The sequence below is a fragment of the Lycium ferocissimum genome, chromosome 6 (assembly GCF_029784015.1).
Source record: "Lycium ferocissimum isolate CSIRO_LF1 chromosome 6, AGI_CSIRO_Lferr_CH_V1, whole genome shotgun sequence".
Lineage (NCBI taxonomy): Eukaryota > Viridiplantae > Streptophyta > Magnoliopsida > Solanales > Solanaceae > Lycium > Lycium ferocissimum.
In genome coordinates this window covers 1,835,620-1,856,614 of record NC_081347.1, presented here as the reverse complement: position 1 = coordinate 1,856,614, position 20,995 = coordinate 1,835,620, and the positions used below count along the sequence as shown (strand labels likewise).

General features: G+C 34.4%; 6 protein-coding genes and 1 pseudogene across 6 annotated transcripts; 4 read left to right on the top strand and 3 right to left on the bottom strand.

Moving 5' to 3' along the window:
• The first annotated feature begins 1,990 nt into the window (after positions 1-1,990).
• On the top strand, positions 1,991-6,083 carry LOC132058856 (PHD finger protein MALE MEIOCYTE DEATH 1). The gene is made up of 4 exons (XM_059451226.1): positions 1,991-2,290; positions 3,052-3,295; positions 3,388-4,162; positions 4,503-6,083. The coding sequence occupies exons 1-4, from the start codon at positions 1,996-1,998 to the stop codon at positions 5,247-5,249; spliced, it is 2,061 nt and encodes a 686-aa protein (XP_059307209.1). The 5' UTR covers positions 1,991-1,995; the 3' UTR covers positions 5,250-6,083.
• A 665-nt stretch (positions 6,084-6,748) lies between these two features.
• LOC132060540 (auxin-responsive protein SAUR68-like) lies at positions 6,749-7,430 on the top strand. The gene has a single exon (XM_059453554.1). It carries the CDS (start codon positions 6,862-6,864, stop codon positions 7,303-7,305), a length of 444 nt encoding a protein of 147 aa, XP_059309537.1. The 5' UTR covers positions 6,749-6,861; the 3' UTR covers positions 7,306-7,430.
• Positions 7,431-8,687: 1,257 nt separating this feature from the next.
• Positions 8,688-10,279, top strand: LOC132058852 (auxin-responsive protein SAUR68-like). The gene has a single exon (XM_059451223.1). It carries the CDS (start codon positions 9,159-9,161, stop codon positions 9,603-9,605), a length of 447 nt encoding a protein of 148 aa, XP_059307206.1. The 5' UTR covers positions 8,688-9,158; the 3' UTR covers positions 9,606-10,279.
• Positions 10,280-11,586: 1,307 nt separating this feature from the next.
• On the bottom strand, positions 11,587-12,453 carry LOC132058855 (auxin-responsive protein SAUR21-like). Its single transcript, XM_059451225.1, has one exon. It carries the CDS (start codon positions 12,107-12,109, stop codon positions 11,831-11,833), a length of 279 nt encoding a protein of 92 aa, XP_059307208.1. The 5' UTR covers positions 12,110-12,453; the 3' UTR covers positions 11,587-11,830.
• Positions 12,454-12,812: 359 nt separating this feature from the next.
• Positions 12,813-13,622, top strand: LOC132058853 (auxin-responsive protein SAUR68-like). Its single transcript, XM_059451224.1, has one exon. It carries the CDS (start codon positions 13,088-13,090, stop codon positions 13,523-13,525), a length of 438 nt encoding a protein of 145 aa, XP_059307207.1. The 5' UTR covers positions 12,813-13,087; the 3' UTR covers positions 13,526-13,622.
• A 1,006-nt stretch (positions 13,623-14,628) lies between these two features.
• Positions 14,629-18,105, bottom strand: LOC132058851 (peroxynitrite isomerase Rv2717c). Its single transcript, XM_059451222.1, has 4 exons — positions 17,884-18,105; positions 16,275-16,415; positions 15,619-15,687; positions 14,629-15,005 (listed from the first exon to the last, which is right to left on the bottom strand). The coding sequence occupies exons 1-4, from the start codon at positions 18,031-18,033 to the stop codon at positions 14,886-14,888; spliced, it is 480 nt and encodes a 159-aa protein (XP_059307205.1). The 5' UTR covers positions 18,034-18,105; the 3' UTR covers positions 14,629-14,885.
• Positions 18,106-19,893: 1,788 nt separating this feature from the next.
• Positions 19,894-20,796, bottom strand: LOC132058850 (auxin-responsive protein SAUR21-like; annotated as a pseudogene).
• Positions 20,797-20,995: the final 199 nt, after the last annotated feature.

The following is a 20,995-nucleotide window of genomic DNA, read 5'->3' as shown; positions in this document are numbered from 1 at the left end:
TAGGAGCAAAACGTGGAAGTTACTTGACTATATATTGGGGATTTCATTTTCCAGAGTTAAATTTAGATTTTAAAAATATAGATATTTAATTATTTTTTATTTATATGCATTGCTCCAGCCTCCAAACGTCCTTTATTTAAGCGTGATAATGAGGAAGAAATGAGGGAAGTGGGGATTAGTTGGTGGTTTTTTTTTTGTTTCCACATTAGTTGGTGGTTTCTAAATTTCTAGTTTTATTGCAATGTTGCAATTATGCAACGGCTCCAAACGTGTTAAGATGTTGAAACATGGGTTCTAATTTTTTTATATTTTAATTTTCTTTAAATTCAAAAACAAAAACTGATAACTAATGTAACCGCTTTTTGTCCTAAAACTATCCTGTTTTTAATAATATATATAGATTTTTTGCCAGAGCACTATTAATTATCTATCAATAAATTACATATAATTACCTAATTAGTGACTTGATTGTGTAAATATATTTTACATCTTAATGTATAGAACTTAAGTAATACCAAATTTTGGGGAAAATGGGAAACAAATAAATAAATAAAAAAAGTAATTTCCCTTTTCCCTTTTAATCCACGTAAGCAGAAGACTTACAATCTGTTTCTAGTTGCCACGTCTCAAGTCAAACCTTTTAACTGAAAAATAAATCAACGGCCACAAACACCTTTCATCTCTCATCTCCACCGTCCATTTCCCAATTCAAATTTTAAATCCTACAAACCCAAGGGCACTCCCGTCATATCACAATCACTAGAGCCAAAAAAGAAACTAAACCGTTTAAAAGCTATACAAACAAGCTTCTTCTTCAACAAACTTACAACTAATCTGCTAAATTATACTAATTCATTATTGTGTTAGTGTGACAAAAAAATAAAAGATTAATATGAAAAATAATGTTGTTGATGGGAATCAGATTTTCTTGAGTTTCTCTAGTGATGTTAATATTCTTTTGTTTCAAGATTCAAAAATTAATATATGTACATAAATAAAAAAATCAAACTATATGTAATTTTAATTTTTTTCGATATATAACCTGCAATATATTAAACAAAATGAAAATAACTACATGGTATTAAAGCCAAATTAGAAGTAACATATACCTCAAAAATTAATTTATTTTCGTTTTTGAGTTTTAGATTTTCTTGAGTTTCTCTAGTGAGGTCTACTATTAAACTCCATCTGTCTCAATTTATATGGCACAGTTCGAATTTGAAAAGTCAAACAATTTAATTTAGACCGCAAATTCGGGCATGAAATCTTTCAGTTTTTTGAAATTTACACATTTGAAAACTACGTAAAAAATACTATAAGTCACAATAATTAATAATCCAAATTATTTACAAGATTTATAAAAAAATTACGGTCAAAGAAAGTCTCGTTTGAATCTCAAAATTCATGATACCACATAAATTGTTAACAAGCAATTAGAAAGTCGAAGAATGGGTAAAAATACTATAAATCACAGCAATTTCGGGTTCCAAAAGATAAAAAATATCGGTAGGGAGCGCTTCCCCCAAAAATGGACCCTACCTCATTTGAATCAATATTCCGAATAGAGTCATATAATTATTGGACAGATGGAAACTAAAACAGAAAAAGAAAATTAGAAAATAATATTAATAACAGACAAAAGAAAAAAAAACCAAGTAATATCTCTTTCCCCTTCAATCCACGTAAGCAGAAGTATTTTAAAATCTCTTTCTAGTCGCCACTTCTCAAGTCAAACAGTTTAACTGAAAAATAAATCAACGGCCACAAACACCTTTCACCCCTCATCACAACCGTCCATTTCCCAATTCAAATTTTAAATTCCTACAAACCCAAGGACACTCCCGTCATTTCACAATCTCTAGCGCCAAAACTGAAAACTCAACCGTTTAAAGCTACACAAACAAGCTTCTTCTTCAACAAACAAACTTACAACTTTCCAAAACTGTTAAAAAAAAAAAAAATATTAACTCTCAATTCTTTTTTCAGCTAAAAAAAATGGGTTTAGAGATTCTTGAAGCTTACAAGAAGAAGAAAAGAAGATCAAATTTCTATAGTTTTCAAAATTTTCTTGATCCAGGATATCCAATTACATCAATGGGTACATTTCGTGATAATATTCGGTTATTTCTTCAAGAATGTGCTGAACTTGAAGAGTATACAGTTGAAGGAATGTCCATTTGGTCTACATTTTTAGTGCATAAGAATAGAGGTATTGTTTTTCCACTTTATACCATTGAAGAGAATGTCAAGAGCTCGGTTCGAACTTTTTGTGATCATTGTAGATGTGCTGGTAAGCGTTAAATTTGGACCCCTTTTTTTTTGTTTTACTGATTCTTGAATTTGGATTTTTTTTTTTTTTTTTGTTGAGTTTTGGGGTTTATGGGTCAACATTTCTGGTTCATAAGAACATAGGTAATGTAATTCATATTTACATCATTGAAGAAATTGTGCTGGTAAGTGTTAAATTTGGACAACCTTTTGGTAATTTTGTTGTTTTTTTGAGTTCTTGAATTTGGGGTTTAAGGGGTTTTAGGAATTTGAGAAATCTTAGTTGCATTGTGATTATTCTTTACACCATTGAAGAAAATGTAAAGAGTTCTGTTAGAAATGTGTGTGTGATCATTGTAGATTTGCTGGTAAGTGTTAAATTTGGACACCCTTTTGGTTGTTTTATAGCTTTTTGAATTTGGTTTTTGGGATTTTGTTGAGTTTTATCAGTTCTTGAATTTTGGGGTTTTATGGGTTTAAGAAATGCCAATTTGGTCTACATTTTTAGTGCATAAGAAATTTTGGGTTTGGGAATTTGTTGAGTTTTTTTTGAGTTCTTGGGAATTTCGTGTTCTTTTGATATTTTGAACTTGAATTTTGGGGTCATTTTGTTGATTTTTGAATTTGGGTTTTGGGTATTTTTTTCTGTTGAGTTTTGGGATTAATGGGTTTTGGGTATATATATATATATATATTTTTTTTTTTTTTTTTTGGTTCTTTTTTTTTATTTTTGAATTTTGGAGTATATTGGGTTTAAGGAATTTGAGAAATTTGTGTTTTCAGGTTGGAGTCATCATTTTGTGTCAAAGAAGAAGTATCATTTGATTATACCCGCTGATTCTGAATGGAACAAGCATCTTGATGATGGTGTTTTTGATGATCAAACTCATATTTTGCATGGTTTGATTCATTCTAATGGATTTGGGCATTTGATTTGCGTTAATGGAATTGAGGGTGGATCACAATTTCTCTCTGGCCGTGAAGTTATGGACCTGTGGGATCGCATTTGCACTAACTTCCGAGCTCGGTAATGACCAATTCTCTTTAATTTCAAGAAATCAGTTTCTGTTTGTATAAGTTAAGTTCTTGCAATATTTTCATCTGTTTTCTTTTAAATAGGAAAATCACTGTTGAAGATGTATCCAAGAAGCATTTGATGGATTTGCGTTTGTTATATGGGGTTGCTTATGGGCATACATGGTTTGGCCGGTGGGGTTACAAATTTAGCCACGGAAGCTTTGGGATAATGGAACATAACTATGAAAAAGCTATAGAAATGCTCAGCTCAGTTGAACTCGATCAAGTGATTGATGATTTCAGATACACCAGCAGATCCAATGTTATGAAGCAAATGATTGTTTCCTATAGAGGTTTAAGCAACACTCCTTTGATCACGATCCGCGACCTCTTCAGGTTCATGCTAGCTGTCAAGTCATGCAATTCAGTTAAGGAGAAGCAGCCAAATGTTGCTCCTGTTGTACGAGCCCGTTCTTTGAGAAATGCTGCACTAAACAAGTCTGAAAAATCAGTGAGGTACATAAAATTTTCGAATGTTGCAGCGTCTCTCGACAGTAGATGGCCAGTGAGAAGACTTGAGTTTACTGCTGATGTGATTGTTGATGCGTTGAGAGAAAAGAGAGAAGCAACAAACAGATTTGGGAGTTGTGGGATGAGCAGGCAAGAAGCTCGGGATGCTGCTCGTCTCCACATTGGTGATACAGGGTTGATTGATTATGTACTGAAATCAATGAATAATGTGATTGTTGGAGGCTATGTAGTTCGTCGTGCAGTGAACCGAGCCACGAGGGTTTTGGAGTACACGATTCAGGAACTTCGAAATTGTGATCAGCCTGAACAAGAAAAGCTACCCATGAATTCCTCCTCCTTGATGAAGGTGACATACATTGATTCACAAATATTTTGAACCGTATGCATCAAAAGGCGCATGTACAGTACCTAAGGGATACACTTTTACCCTAAATCTACTGATTTAATCAAGAAAGATTACAATACAGTCAACTAAATGAGCAATATGAATCTGAACATTCGACCAGTAAAAAACTTTTATAACCCCTTTGGATGCTCTTGTACACCCGATATGAGACTTTTTATGTAACTCAACAAGATCTGAATTTTGTTTATCTAAATAAAATTAGTTGTTTCCTTGCTGTGAGTTGTCTCAACATCGACGTTCCTTTTGTTTGCAGGAATATGGCAACATGTCAAGGTGCCAGGACTATGATGTTAATCCTGGAACAGATGTGCACACTGATGTTTTATGCTTGTATAATAATCTGCTTTTGAGCTTCGGGCAATCTGATGTGATGAACTTTGCTGTGAGGACAGTTTTGGATAGTAAGCAATTTGTGAAGGAATGGCCGTTTAGGGATGATCCGGATGACAGCTTGTTGAGGTTCATTTGTTGCATTTTGCCAAGTTGTATTGGCCTGGAAGATTTACTTACAAAGGGACATCCCCCTGGCGAAGTAGTTGAAGTTCCGCTACATTCAACGATTGGTGATCTTAAGATAGCGGTGGAGTCTGCAATGAGGGATACTTACTGCATTATGGACAATTTGATGGTGACAGACATTGTAGGGATGGAACATTTGGAGGATAATGAAGTGCTATTTGGGATTGTTGAGTCAGGGTCAGAACTTTGGGTGAGGGGTTTTGGGTTGGATTTGGACAGTGAGTTGAAGAATGAAGGAGGGTCTGATAACTGGAAGGTGAACTGCAGGTGTGGGGCCCGGGATGATGACGGTGAAAGGATGATTTCCTGTGATATATGTGAGATATGGCAGCATACTCGCTGCTGTGGCATCGAGGACTCTGAGGCTGTCCCACCATTGTTTGTGTGTGAGGCCTGCTGTAATTCACTTGCACCACCAAGAGCAGAAAACAGCTTTGTCTTTGGTCATTATGGGGCTACTGCACTAGTGCCTTGTGATTCTCAACTTGGCATGGACATGATATACTGAATTTAGGACAAGATTTGTATAGATAGAAAGGATAATCATCATATAGTCATATAATTGTGCAGTTTATCTGTAATCCTTTTCTCTTGTTATACGCGAGTAACACGATTCTTTCAAGGACAAATCGAATAATCAATGATGATCCTTATATAGTGTGTATCTCCTGCTTCTTTACACATTTCTTTCACAACTTTAAGTCCATTTACCTGTTTGATTAGAAAGAATGTAGAAGAGGCTATAATTTTCTGCTTGATGTACTTGTATATATAGCCCTGGATGACTACAACAGTTAAAATGACTAGCATTGAAAATCTAGTTATGAATGTCGGGTGGCCTATATCTGTGGACCTTCCAGAAAACTTTAGCTGATTCTGAATGAGATGCTCATACAAAAGATCTTGTTTATTTTTTCTTTTTGGTTCGAATTATTCTTTTTACGTTGAATGACATTCTCTAGTGCACTACTCTTCTTCATACTAGTGCAGCTATAGGCATGCAGCTGCTTAAATACTTGTTCAGCAGCAAGACTGTAATAAGGGAATTGTCTTTGCAAATAAGACTAAGATTGATTAATTAGAAATACAACTTCTGTCAGTCATACATTGACATGATTGGGCTGTGGGGAGGGGGGGGGGGTGGTGGTTCCTCCAAGGTTCTTGTGGTTCTCAACTACACAATGAAAGTTCCCTCTCTACAATCTCTTCTTTTTCATTTCTAATCCTATTGCTTTACAAAATCTCATGGGCAGAAGAATTTGCACCATGATCCTACTCATGATCTCCTAAAGCAGGAAGTGAGATCGATGAATACATCCTCTTTGCAAGGTATTGTGAGACCACCCATTGGATGATCAAAACCGAACTCTTCTTCAGCTTGAGTGAGCAACTTTTGAAATATAGGATGGATTAAGTATGATATTGGCACCACTAAATCACTTCTTCTAGCTCTCTCCTACATATACTGCACAATGCCCTTTTGGAACACCTCCAGATGTTAAAGGCCTCCTTAGGATTCGACTAGCCTAAATAAATGGAGTCACTTTGATACCCATTGTCTCAAGGGATATTTGTTAACTCTAAATGGTGAAGGAAAATAAAGAACAAGAATTATTTAGCACAGAAAATGGAAGTTTTTCTGAATCTGGTTAGGTATTTTACTCAAAATCATTTGTGTCCGAGTATATAAGTTTAACAGTAAGTTTCATACCAACTAGTGAGAGACAATGGCAAAGTTTCACATGGTTTTGCCTACTCTGTCATTGTCAAAAGACAGCCTCACGAATAGAAGCCACAAGAATGGATGAAGTTGATGACTTAGTCCTGGATTACTTGGTTAAAGATATGGTGACAGAAAATTGAATAAATTCCTAAAACTAGACAACCAGCCATGTCCACAATTCTTAAGGTCCCATACTAGACAAAGCACATGATTCTGCCTGCCTACTTATCTCAGGTTGGCAACTGAGATTAGTAGCCTCAGCTACAATTAAAATTCACTCTCTAGGCTCAGCTATAAATAAGTTGCCTCCATGAGCCATTTTAACCATCAAGCAGATAGCACTTATTCAAACCTTCTAAAAGATCATTAAATTTTTTCTTTCAAATATCCCAAAGAGATGAATATGATCAGTGTTAAGAAACTCATCAAAATGGCAAGGAAATGGCAGAAGTTGGCAGCCAAGCAGAAGAACAGAATCTCTTTTCCAAGATCCAATTTCCATGATACAGAGAGTTGCAGCACATCATCTTCTTTTGTTAGTAAAGGGAATTTTGTGGTGTATACAACTGATCAAAAGCGATTTGTGGTTCCTTTGTCTTATCTTCAACACGAGGTAATCAGACAACTTTTGCACACGTCTGAAGAAGAGTTTGGACTTCCGAGTGATGGCCCGATCACATTACCTTGTGATGCACTATTCATGAACTACATCATATCACTCCTCAGAAGAGGTGTAGCTGCGGATCTTCAGAACGCTTTGCTTGTATCAATCACTTCCAGCCGATGCTCATCAGATTCACACCTTCAAGAACAAAGGAATCCACAATTGGTAGTATGTTAAGCTAACTGTGATACAATTTGTAATGGATACATGATGCTCAAAGTGTATATAATATTAACATCTAATTATTAATCAAAGCTCCATCTTTCCCCCCAGATTGTTCTATTATTCTTTGATAATTTAGGAAAACAAATTTCTTTCTATTCGTTTTCTAGTAGTCCTATGAATTCAAATGGGACTACTTTAACAATGGCAATATTTAGCGACAAGGAATAACAGAGAAGTACGAACAAATTTTTTTGAGCATGGAAACAGTTATATAGAAATTATCAGGTATACTACATAGAACTGTGTAGTTCCCCTCAAAAGTAAAGCCAATTACAAGTTGGGATCCTATCTACTTAAATACATACAAACTGTTTAGAACATCAAAAATATCTTCAATACGAACAAATTTTATGCAGTCAATTTTTGGGATTGGCCTCAAAAGTATTGACAAAACAAGCAGTGAGCAACAATGAACTTGGGATCCAACGCTTTGGTTTTTGACTAATACATATCCAGAACTACAATTTTCTAGAACTATAGCTAGCAGCTCTACCCGGAAATTTTCGAAACTTGAATGCAGGCTTGCAAGCGGCTTATTTGAATTAACACTACTTCCCTTTTATATTTCCATTTTATTCTATTGAGGTGGCAGTCTGAATATCACATTCAAGTGGATAACAGGATATGGTGGAATTTCTGATCTAAAAGAAAGTCATCTAAAAAGCTGCATTAACTATGATGTTCAAATAATATAAAAGTAAACTTTGTTCAAAGGCCAACTTCTGTAAAAATTATCATCCAGCTATCCTGAATGAAATCAAGAAACACTGATACTTCAAATCTAGAAGGGTATGTACCAAATACGGGTTTGTGGAACTATCTGATCAATCCCCTACTCCAAGAAAAAAAAAAAGTAAAATAAAAAAGTCTCATTGAGTTAATTGCAAAAGACCAACATCTTAGGTAGCTAATTGCTTAGTTTGTTTTAGCACTATCGATAGTGTTAACTCATGATTTTCACTTTACCAAAATTAACATAACCATTCCTCCAGTGTCCATCCTCTATAACTTTTTTACAGCTACTTGCTTGATTTAACTAATAGGTAAACTTCCAAAAGAGGGATACAATTCAGATATGCTGAAACAAAAGAACCATGCACTTCAAATAGAAGACTTTAGGCTATATTTCCCATCTAACAGAACTAAAAGAAAGTATAAGTTGAGCATTATTCTTCTGGTTTTATTGAATTCCAGTTCTAATAATTCTGTTTCTTATGCATAAACTACAGTATTTTGTAATGAATGATCTTTGTCTTTCTTCCCATGTACAGCTATCCACCAAAGAAAAAAGAGGTATCGAACTAATTACAAAATCTTTTGCCCCTGAGTAACACTGTTGACAAATTTTACTCAAAAGATACATTGACTTTAATGATGTGGTTTTGTAACACAAGAAGCCAAGATGACAATTAAAAGATCCCTTATCTACACGACCAAGATGGGAGCAGCACATGGTTTTGCCTTCTACCAGAAATTCTTCATTCAATGGTTTCAAATTACTGGCACTGGTGTGAGCTGATAGCTTAACTAATAGGTCCAATTTGCTGCCAACCAAAGTGAAGAGATGAACTTATCACCAATTTATGGCCCCATGTTTACATGAACAACAGGCATCAGCACATGGCTTTCCTCTTATTGTTAGTAGCAAAACTTCATCTCTAACTACAAAGCCTGTCTACAACCTCTTGTATAAATAATCCCCCTTTCATGAGTCTTTCATCCTAAAACAAGCATTATCACTTCTGTCCTTAAGGTCCCTTAAATTTCTAGTTTTATTTCTTGTTTTACAATCTTCCAGAGAAGAGATGATGCTCAGTAAAAAGAAACTCATCACCATGGTCAAGAGATGGCAAAAGTTCGCCGCCAAGCAGAGGAAGAGGATTTCATTTCCAAGAAATGAAACTAATACAGACAGTTGCAGTACATCCTCATCCTCTATAGTTGAAAAAGGCCACTTTGTAGTCTATACAATTGATCAAAGGCGCTATGTGTGTCCCTTGGCTTACCTTGAAAATGAGGCCATTGCGCAACTTCTAAACATGTCTGAAGAAGAGTTTGGGCTACCAAGTGTTGGCCCTATTACATTACCCTGTGATTCAGCCTTCATGGACTACATCATTTCGCTAATAAAGAAAGACATAGCTGTTGGAGATCTTCACAAAGCATTGTTCCTCTCAATTCCTTCATGTTGTTGCACTTCAACTTCTTATTTGCACCAAGAAAGTGGAAACCAACAGATTCTTGTTTATTGAGTCATTGACATCATGTTCTGTAAATGATAGCTCAAAATAGATTGTATAGCAGGTGAAAAATAGACAACTGAAACATTTTATTGTTACAGATGGAATAGAGCTTTAACATTCTCATCTTGGGGTAGTACTGCCATTTTAATGCAGGCAATCAACTTTGTCCATCAAAACTTACAGATATACGAACCACGCCAACACAAGTCTAAATGACATGGAAATTCATTGTAAAGAGTTCAAACAAAGTGAAATCATAAAATGTTCCTCTTTCAGATTCTCTTTGCAGTTAAATTTCATACTTGATCAATATAGATTGAAGAAAGCTGCAAATTTCAACAACCATTTAGAAAGTATAACAAATCTCAGTGGTTATTCCTAATTCCTACAGGACATTAATTGAGCCACCATTTTAATTTTTTGTTTCTGGTGACAGGTCATTCAAATCCAAATGTATAAATGGATCCTACCAGTTTTCCTCAGGCCACAATACCAGAGCCTGAGTCTTGAGAGATGGAGACATGGTCCCCAATGTATCAAGATTTTACATGTGTAATTTCAATTAGCTTATAACTTGGATGTAACTAAGTCATAATATCAGGAGACATTGCAAGACAAACCACCTGTTGAAATCAAAAAGACTTACAAGACCATGGTCTACAATATGCTTAGTGGAAATGAAGAGTAAAGCAGCCTCAAGGTTAAAAAAAATATTATTGAGAGCCTTTACTATGGTCTATTTGGTCAATGAAGTAGAAGTTGGCATCTTTGTAGAGCAACAAACATTTCTCTTTATTCTCTCATAAAAGTCATTGGTTGCTTAAATTTAGAAATTGAGACGAAAACGAAGCAAAAGAAAGCATCAAATTCTGTAATTCTCCAGATAATCAGGTCAAGAAACTAAGCCTCACATGCAATTTTCTCAGACTGAACACTCAATAATGTGATTTCACAGCTTTTTTTCCGCTTCCATTATACACGACGTAGAGAATGTTTTGCAAAATTTATCAAATTCAAAATGTTCACCTGCACAAATGCATGTTAGCATTTACTTTATATCTAGATAATGGCGAAGGCAGGATTTTCACCAAGAGGATTCATCATCTAATATATATATATATATATATATTTGAAAAAAATAATTGACTTGTCAACACAGTAAAGACAACCGTCGAAATTGAAGTTTGACAAAAGCAATTCAAAAAAGCATGCACCAAAATACCTTGTTCAATCAAAATGCACTTCTTCGAGGTAAATATGCCTGACTAACAGGCCAACATATTGTTCCTTTTTGTAGTTCGCTCTATTCAGACAAGTGCAGAATGAAATGAATAAAAAAAATGCAGTTTTGGAGACTGCAATGCAAATAACTTAGGAATGTAAAAATGGACAACATATACATGTACAAACAGAGTTGTTGTTCTACCAGAATTCAAAAGCATCCACAAAACAGTAAAAGTTGTCAGGTTTTGCACCAAATTATACCAGAGACGTAGAAGTAAAACATAATATCCTAGAGGAAGTCAGACAAATTAAATATCTAAACTATCTCAGTTTTTGTTCGGTTTAACATTTGAGACTTGAAAGTTGTCCCCCATGACAGTCTTGTGTGAGTAAAAACTTGGAATATATCTAGTCGCTACATTGGCAATACCCTGTAAACGGGGACCCTCCTAAACTTCTTCTCTTTTGGGTTGTAAGAAAGTAGCTGTGAGCCTTTTTTGCCTTGTATCAAGATTTCTCCATCTTTCCAGATTAGAATAGGTAAAAATCTATGAAAATAGATATCAATCCCAAAACCACCATCAGTCAAAAATGCGATCTTTAGTCCGACAAAGAACCTGGAATTTTAACACACAACCAAATAAGGGAGGGGTCCAAGAGCTACAAATAGCGATAGTAGTACTTAATTGCTGGTGTGAATAAAGCCAACAGCAACATGATGCAATATATCACGTACATCTGTCTACTGGATGAAGAAACATGAACATATAAAAGAATTGAGTTTTCTAATCAAGTGACTTGAACAAATTTGCTTAAATAAAAATTGTCTATATCCATTTGACAGGAGGTTGGTCATTTTAACTCACCTTTACAAGCAGAAAATCCTTGTTTACTACGCACTATACAAAATGGTTAAGAAAAAAACAAGGAATTGTTTTCTCTCTTTCTCATTTCTAATCCTATTGATTTACAAAATTTCATGGGGAAGAGAATTGGCACAATGATCCTACTCATAATCTCCTCAAGCGGGACGTGAGATCAACAAACACATCCTCTTTACAAGGTATTGTAAGACCACCCATTGGATGATCAAATCCAAACTCTTCTTCAGCTTGAGCTAATAAGTCTTGAAATAGAGGTTGGCTCAGGTATGATATTGGCACGACGAATCGCTTCTTCTGGCTCTCTCCGACATATACTGCACAATGTCCTTTTGGAACACTTCCAGATGTTGAAGACCTCCTTAGGATTCGATTAGCCTGAATAAATGGAGTCACTTTGATAGCCATTCTCTCAAGGAATATGATGTAACTCTAAGTGAGGAAGGAAAATAAAGAACAAGAACTTTGAGAATTGCACAAAAAATGGAAGTTTTTTGAATGTCAGGATACTTGTGTTTTGTTAAAATGTTTGAGTCTGATTATATATATAAGTTCATCACAAGTTTCATATCCAAATATTTAGTGGTTAAGACAAATTGGTGGCTACTGGTGAGAGACAACATCACATGAAGTTTCACATGGTTTTGCCTACTCTGTTACAGTCAAAGTATTCGCACCATAAATTGGTTGACGAGCAACACTAGGCCCTACTGCTTCTCATGATTTGGAACAGAAGAAGAAACCCTTAAATTTATATCCACAGGAAGGATATAGTTTATGAATTATTTCAGGACCGCCTGAATAAGAGGTTAGGTGACAGAATGCCAGATAGGAATAGCAACAGAAATACCACAAGAGAAAGAAAGATAACATGGCATGAAATGTCACATGGCATTGCCTTCTAACGCTTTGACAAACACTTAGAATTTTGGGCCATATTTGTGGAATAACAACAAATTTCTCATAAACCCCATTAAATGAACTTGTCTGTCATTTTAATCACTTAAATAAGAAAGAACAATTGAATGACTCATTATTTTGTGGTCCTTTTCAATATGTCCGCTTTATCTAAATCCTACTTCAACTTAGCCCATTAGTTGTTATTGTGCACATGAAAATGAAGATATGCATTAACTTCTTTTCTTCAGAAAACTAGACAACCAACCATATCCACAATTCATTAGGTCCCATGTTCAACAGCAGCACATGATTCTGCCTTGCCTACCTAACTGAGGATGGCAACTTTAGCTACAATCCAAAGTCTCTAGCCTCACTATAAATAAACTGCTTCTATGAGCCATTTTAATCATCAAGCAGATAGCACTTAATCAAACCTTTGAAGAGATCATCAGCTTTTCTCTTTTCTATGTCCATAAAGAAATCAATATGATAAGTGCTAAGAAACTCATCAAAATGGCAAGGAAATGGCAGAAATTTGCAGCCAAGCAGAGGAAGAGAATTTCTTTTCCAAGAAACAATTACCATGATGCAGAGAGTTGTAGCACATCATCTTTTACAGTTGCCAAAGGGCATTTTGTGGTCTGTACAACTGATCAGAAGAGATTCGTGGTTCCTTTGGCTTATCTTCAACATGAGGTAATCAGACAATTGTTGCACATGTCTGAAGAAGAGTTTGGGCTTCCAAGTGATGGACCTATTACGTTACCATGCGATGCCCTATTCATGAGCTACATCACATCACTCATCAAAAGAGGTGTACCTGCAGATCTTCAGAATGCTTTGCTTTTATCAGTTGCTTCGAGCCGATGCTCATCAGCTTCATGCCTTCAAGACCATAGAATTCCCCAAGTGCTAGTTTATTGACCTATGATAAGTTCTGTAGTAGATACAAAATAATCCAAAAGTGTACAGATTTAAAATTTCATTATTCATCAGAATTCCTTATTCTTGTCCCCAAAACTGTTCAACTGTTTGATCATTTGGGAGCATCTGATTCTTTTATGTGCTTTCTAGTAGTCCTATTAACCCGAATTGATCTCCGTTAACAATGACAACATTTGTTGACAATGAGTGAGCAAAGAATATGATTTTAGAATATTACATGACAAGTGTTATAACATTACAGAACTTTAGTATTCTAACCAATAGTGTTATAGATCTCGGTAGGTTGCCCACCCTTAATATCCAGATTGTGGCATAATAAGATGGTATTCGCAGTTCAAAAGAAAGTTGTGTCAAGAGCTGAATAAAACCATCTCTTCAAAATAAGATAGGCAGCAAATTTCTGTACTGAAACAAAAGTCAAGAACCATCGTCCATCTACGTTGCAGTGGCTTTTATGACATTTATTTTTTCTCAAGAAAACAGCATCTCTAGTTTCAATTATGATCATCCTTCACTTCCTTCTAGATAAATTACACTACTTTGTAATGAATGATCTTTCCATCTTTCTTCATATGCATCCCTTCACCAAAGAAAAGAAAAAGAACAAGAATTGAATTAATTGATAAAGGCTGGTTTCTTTGGATGCTCTCCCCTCATTTTGTTTCGACAGTGTCAACCAAATATTGGGTTTTCTTACTGTTAATGTGTCTTTTCAGTAAAATTGTGAGCAGTGTTAACTCACAAAATTATCAATTTACAACCATTTACATAACATCCTTGTGTCCCCATTTAACAACTTTGATGCAGTGGTTTTTCTAGCACAACCAGCCAAGATAACAACTTAAATGTCCCCTATCGACATGATCAAGAAGGGAGCAGCACATGGTTTTGCCTTTTTACCAGCAATTCTTCATCTAAGTGTTTCTAATTATTGTCATTGGGTGAGAAGTCCCAAGCATGAGTTGATAACATAATCGGTTGTCAGCCAAAGTTATCATCTTTTATCCTTTAGTTCATTCATAAATTTAAGGCCCCACATCAACATGGCCAAAAGGCATCAACTTCTCTTTGCACCAAGAAAGTGGAAAACAACTTGTTTATTGAGTCATGACATCATGTTTTGTAAATGATAGCTCAAAATCGATTGTATAACAGTTCAAAAATTGGCAACAGAAAGCTTGTATTATTACAGAGGGAATTGAGCTTTATCTTGAAATTAACATTCAATATCATACTTCTTGTAAGACAGGAGAAAATGTCAATACAAACAAACATTAGTGAACAAGTGCATCAGGGATGTAGTTATAGATACTGATATCTCCTGTCATGAGCTGGCTGCCTAGAGTTTCTTAAGAGAGGCTCTGAGATGGGGCTGAAGACTCGTTAGGCTGGTGGCCATTTCCACAACATAAGATAGATCACAATTCTCCACTTTAAAAACTCGAGTTATCTCCTTGACCTGTACATTAGTCAAATTTCAGCAACCTCCACCAACAATCAAGGGCATTTTTTTTCTAAACTTTGATACAGTACTTCATCCAAGAAAAACTTAAAAACAATTTCCACAAACATCATCTTGCGAAAAGATACTCGTAGTATATGTTAACCTTTACCCCTTTTTTTTCTTTTTAACTTTCACGTCAAATGACGCCTACATGTTGCAAGAGTTTAATTAAACATAAGGAAAAGGAAAACTTATACCTCTATCATATAGGTGTACAAGCGCATCAAAGGGTCAAAGATGAAGGTAGAATAAGATAAACAATGCATCTAACACACAGTCCAATATAGACACAAAGGAATTTAGAAAATGTATCTATGTTTGGGCCAAAAATGCCCATATATAAGAAGTACAACAAAAGTAGAATACCTACAAAAGGATATAGTTTTCTACGAACGACGCCCAATGTTCTATACATAAAGGAATTTTATGATTGGAAAAAGAAAACTTATTGCAACAACAACATGCTTTCTCATTAGACTATGTTCATCGAAAAAAAAAGTTTATATAAGGATTTTTCTTCTCTTATGAAATTTCTAATTAGATGAGCACTGCTGCAAGAGGAATTTACCTTGGAAGCATTGCCAACCAGTTCGCTTTTAAGATTCACAACTCCCTCTTTCATGTCATATGTTCCTTTCTGTAGAATGAGAGTAGAAATATTATGATTTTATGGTTGAAGAAAATGGATAAGCAAACCGAACACACCAACATATACAATTAACCTCTTGGATTGTCAATGAGCCTTCTTTAACATCAAAAGTCACTTCAAATTACCAGCTCAATATTAGAACTGCTTGCCCAATCAAGGAAAAAAACAATATGCCCTTAGCACATTAAAAATCTGATAACATGAAATTCAGAGTCATGACTCATGAAACAGAGAAATGGATTTTATTTATATACATTGACAGTGTTTTTCTACATTATAGGTGGATTTTTTTTTACCTTTGAAGGTAGGTTAGTTACCATTTTTATCAGGTTACTATTTAGTGGTTGTTATAGAGATTTCAATGTAATTACTTTATAAGTGACCTGATTGTGTATATATGTGAATGCACAAAACTTGAACTCCGCAGAAGTTAAGCTTGCTAGACTCTCAAATTTGGGTTTGCTAAGAGTAACCTTGCAAAAGTATTTATGTAAAATGTCTATGGATACAATGGGATTTGAGCATGAAGATTCATTTTTCAAAAATTGCATCTGATTATTCATAAGGAAATCAACCTGGACTTCAACAAGACCAGTGCTCTGAGCAATGACAACTTCAATTGTCCCATCGGGTTTAGGTCTCCAGTATCCACTCTCGGAATGCATAGGTTGTCCGGATTTCAAGTTCCATGTCTTTTGAGAATAAGCTATCACAGGCTGATAAAAAGAAGCAAATTTAGGCGCAAAAAGTGTCACATTTATAGTGGGAGCTAGGAATTCTAATAACAGGATTTTTTTAAAAATAAAAAAACAAGAAGGCAATACTTGGAATTTGAACATGTGATTAAAACAATTTGTGAACCCCATTTGTCACAAGATTCCCTTATTTGAAGGGGGACTCAACCATGATATATTTACAAATTAAATTATTTTTACTCTACTTGCATCAAAGTTAAATCCTGGATCGACGTGATGGAACCTAACCTGCTTAGGAGAATGAAAAGTGGAGCTGGAGAAAAATTGACTCACCTGAGATAACTAACTAATATAGTCTAATATAATAGTACAAAAGAACTGTTCTTTCTAAAAAATATAATATAAAATAACAGTCTTTTCTGTATACTTTCTTGATTTCCATGTATAATAAGAGATTTAGAGCTAAATTATTTCTAAATATAGAAATGAGTCATTTTTCAAGACAATAAAAAGAAAAATTCATCACACAACTGGCAAAGATGAAGTAGATAAAAAATCACTAAAATTTCAACAAATATTAGATTTTGATCTCATAATTTCAAAATAGTAATTTCAAGACACACTACAAAGAAAATATCATCACACCAACTGGCCCAGAGGAAGTAGATAAAAAATAACTAAAATTTCAACAAATATCGAATTTTAATCCCATAATTTCAAAATTGTAATGGATTCGAACATACACATCCGAACCCATCAATATTAAACGGGATAACTAACTAGTACTAATATAATAGAAAAGAACTATCTTTTTCCTATAAGAAATTTAAAGTTAAATTATTTTTAAATATAAAAGCGTCTCATATTTTAAGACTGACTAAAAATGAAATATCATTGCACAAACTGGCAAAGATAAAGTAGATATTTCCATCCCAATTTATGCAAAGGTTTCTGATGGGGCGTGGCGGAGTTTAACAATGAACAGAAGACTTCTGAAACTTGTGGATATAAATAACCTCATTAGGGGTTCTTTTTTCCCAAAAAAAAAAAAAATATCGAATTCGCAAGCACACCACCCTTCTTTACTTTACAATCAGCCTCTAACCCAAGGTGCTTTTAGAAAAAGTCAGCGGGACTGGTCATTAAGGGATGTAAAATAAGAAGTTTAAAGTTAAATTGTTACTCCCTCTATCCCAATTTATTTGAATGTTTGATTAGTTTGGAGAGTCAAATAACTCTTTCTTTGATTATAATTTTTCTAATTCTTTTCATGAATTATTAATTATGTAGACTTATAATACTTTTTATTTAATTTTTAAATATGTAAATTTTATTATAAAATACTCAAAGAATCTATGTTTAAAATTAAATTTAAAAAAAATAAATTATTTGACCTCCAAACTTATCGACCTTCAAACAAATTGGGACGGAGAGAGTACTAAATATAAAAATTTGTCATTTTTTTTTTTAAACATAAATGGAAGCTAACCTTGTTGGGAGAGTGTGAAAATTGGAGCTCTTCAGAGTAATTGAATGAGGAAATTGTTGGGAAAAACCCCTCTCCTTCACCTCTCCATGTACCAAGTAAGTCAGATAAAGGTTTTACTAGTGGATGTACCATTTTTTCCAACTGATTCATTCACAGCCATTATTTACTGCTTCTATTTTCTCTTTTCAGTCCACACAACCGTTGAATTCCCCCATATTTATGACTTGATATAAATATATATATATAGGTAATATATATATTTAATATATATATTTTTTTTTTTTTTTTTAGTCTGTCAAAAAAGAATGATACTTTCTTATATTTAAAAATATTTTAACTTAAAATTTCTCTTTCTATCTTTAATGAAATGATTTACAGTCACACAAATATTTATGGTTTATTTTAGATCATAAGTTTTAAAAGTATTCTTTTTTTTCCTTAACTTTGTGTCATGTCAAATTATATCACATAAATTGGGATGAAAGGAGTATTTATGTTGAAAAAATCAAGAGATAATTTACTATTTTGTTCCTATTTTACTCTTATTATTAATTATATGGATTGGAAACTTCTTGTTAGTGGCTGCACAACTTTTGGGTGTGTTTGGTATGATGGAAAATATTTTCCTAGAAAATGATTTCTTAGAAAAATATTTGATTTTTTTTACTTATTGTCTTGTGTTTGGTTGGCTGCACAAAGTGCCTAATTTTGCAAAGTTCAGAGATGAGGGGTGGTAGGGAGGTGAGAGGTAGGGGTTGGGGCTAGGTGGTGATAGTGGGAGGTGGTTATAGGGGTGGGGAGGGAGGTAGTGGGGGTAGCGGTTGGGGTGTCGGTAGAAGGGGTGGTTAAGTGGTGGGGTGGGGGTAGTCTGGGTGGTGTACGGGGTGGGGAGTGGGGGTTCGAGGGTGGCGGGGTGTGGGAGGGTCGAGGGGTAGGGGTTGGGGGTGTTAGGTGGGTGGGAAGGAGACAATGAACTTGCAATGTTACTTGTAGAACTTGTTTTCCCTATTTTCATTAAGGGAGTCATTTTTCTCATTTTCAAAGAACTTATTTTCCTAAAGAAAATATTTTTCAAGACATTTTGACCAATCAAATATGGGAAAATTGGCCTCCATACCAAACACACTCTTAAAGTATGATTAGATGACTTGATAATTATTAGAGTTGATATAGTAAAATTATCATTCTATTTATGGCTCTTCAGAGGTGTGCCAAGTCAATACAAGACAAGTAGAAATGAACTAATGGAGTAATAAATAGGATATTGTTCATTATTCTTGAAAACTTCCACTTTCTGTATATTTTAATTTCTTTTTTCTTTTTTAATAATCCACATATATATTATAATTATAATATGTCTACAGATTTTATAATCCCCAATCCAAAATAAGTGAATTATTTGGGAGTGACATACTCCTTAAGAAAGTTAATCAATTATACTAATTCAAAGGGTTATTTGACAATGTTAGCCTTTTAGTTTTCCTTTTTCTTAAATGTAGTGGTAGTCTGTATTGGGATTTGAAAAATAGTTGAAAAGAGAACGGTAACTTTGAAAAAAGAAAATTAATTAATAACCTTTTGACCTTTGAAAAAATTATTTATTTTTGAATTAAAGAAAAAGTGATAGAAATTTACTTATTTTGCACTAGAGGGAGTGTTGATTAATCTGAAATATACTGCAACGTACGCATCCAAAAACTAGTAAACTAATATTAATGTGTTCCTATATAACAACTTTCTTGGATGTTCTAGTTTTGGATCAATTATAGACTAATTTCATCTTTTCTTAGGCTCCCTGCTTTTGAAGATTTTGTAAGTATTCACGCTACTGCTTGCTGGTGATAAACTAATATTAATGTGTTCCTATATAACAACTTTCTTGGATGTTCTAGTTTTGGATCAGTTATAGACTAATTTCATCTTTTCTTAGGCTCCCTGCTTTTGAAGATTTTGTAAGTATTCACGCTACTGCCTGCTGGTGATATCATCCTAGTTTTACTCAATATAACCTTAAAGGAGCTTTTCAATAGTGTTAAGAGTCTCATATTGGTTGAGGAATAGACGGGTGGTCTGCTTATATGGACTTAACAATCTTGTCCTAATAAACTAGCTTTTTGGGTTGAGTAAGCCTCAATGTCATATCTTTACAAATAGTAAGTTTCCGAAAAGGTTTCCATGGATAGCATTTCACAGATTCGTAAATGAAGTTTGTAACTTCAAGAGAAAAAATGATCGTTCAGTTTGAAGCACCACATAATGCAAGTTGTTGCATGCAGGTGCTTACAATGGAATCGTTTTAGCAAATATCATGAAAAAAGGATTAATCAGAACTAGAACTTCCACTATTCATAAATTGATCATAAAATAATTTTCTAGATTCTTGTGTTTCTGAACTATATCTACAGAGGAAGTTGCTCTCTTAATATCCTCTTCTAAAATCTACGTCCTACTAATTTACAAAATTTCATGTGCTATTAATTTTGCACTATGATATAATTCAAGATCTCAAGCGGGATGTGAGATCAACGAACACATCCTCTTTGCAAGGTATTGTAAGACCACCTATTGGATGATCGAAGCCAAACTCTTCTTCAGCTTGAGTTAACAAGTCTTGAAATAAAGGCTGGCTCAAGTATGATATTGGCACTACGAATCGCTTTTTCTAGCTCTCTCCTACGTATACTGCACAAGGACCTTTGGGAACACCTCCAGAATTTGAAAACCTCCACAAGATTCTAGTACCTTGAATAAGGGGACTTGTTTTGATACCCATAGTGAGATACTTTGTAACTTCAAATGATGACTTAAAAGAAAGAATGAAGGATTTAATTTCTGGTAAATACACAGCAAGTGAAAGTTTGTTTGCATGTCCGGAGACTTGTATTTTCCTTAAAATGCTTTCTATGTATGTCAGACTGTCAGTACGTGTATATATACAAGTTAATGGTAAGTTTCAAATCCAAATTTAGAGGTGAAGAGAAATTGGTGGCCACTGGTGAGAGACAACTGCACATGAAGTCTCACATGGTTTTCCTTACCATGTTATTGTCAAGAATTCAGACCAGAACTTTGTTGAAGAACAACACTAGGCCCCACTTTTATTTTAAGAACA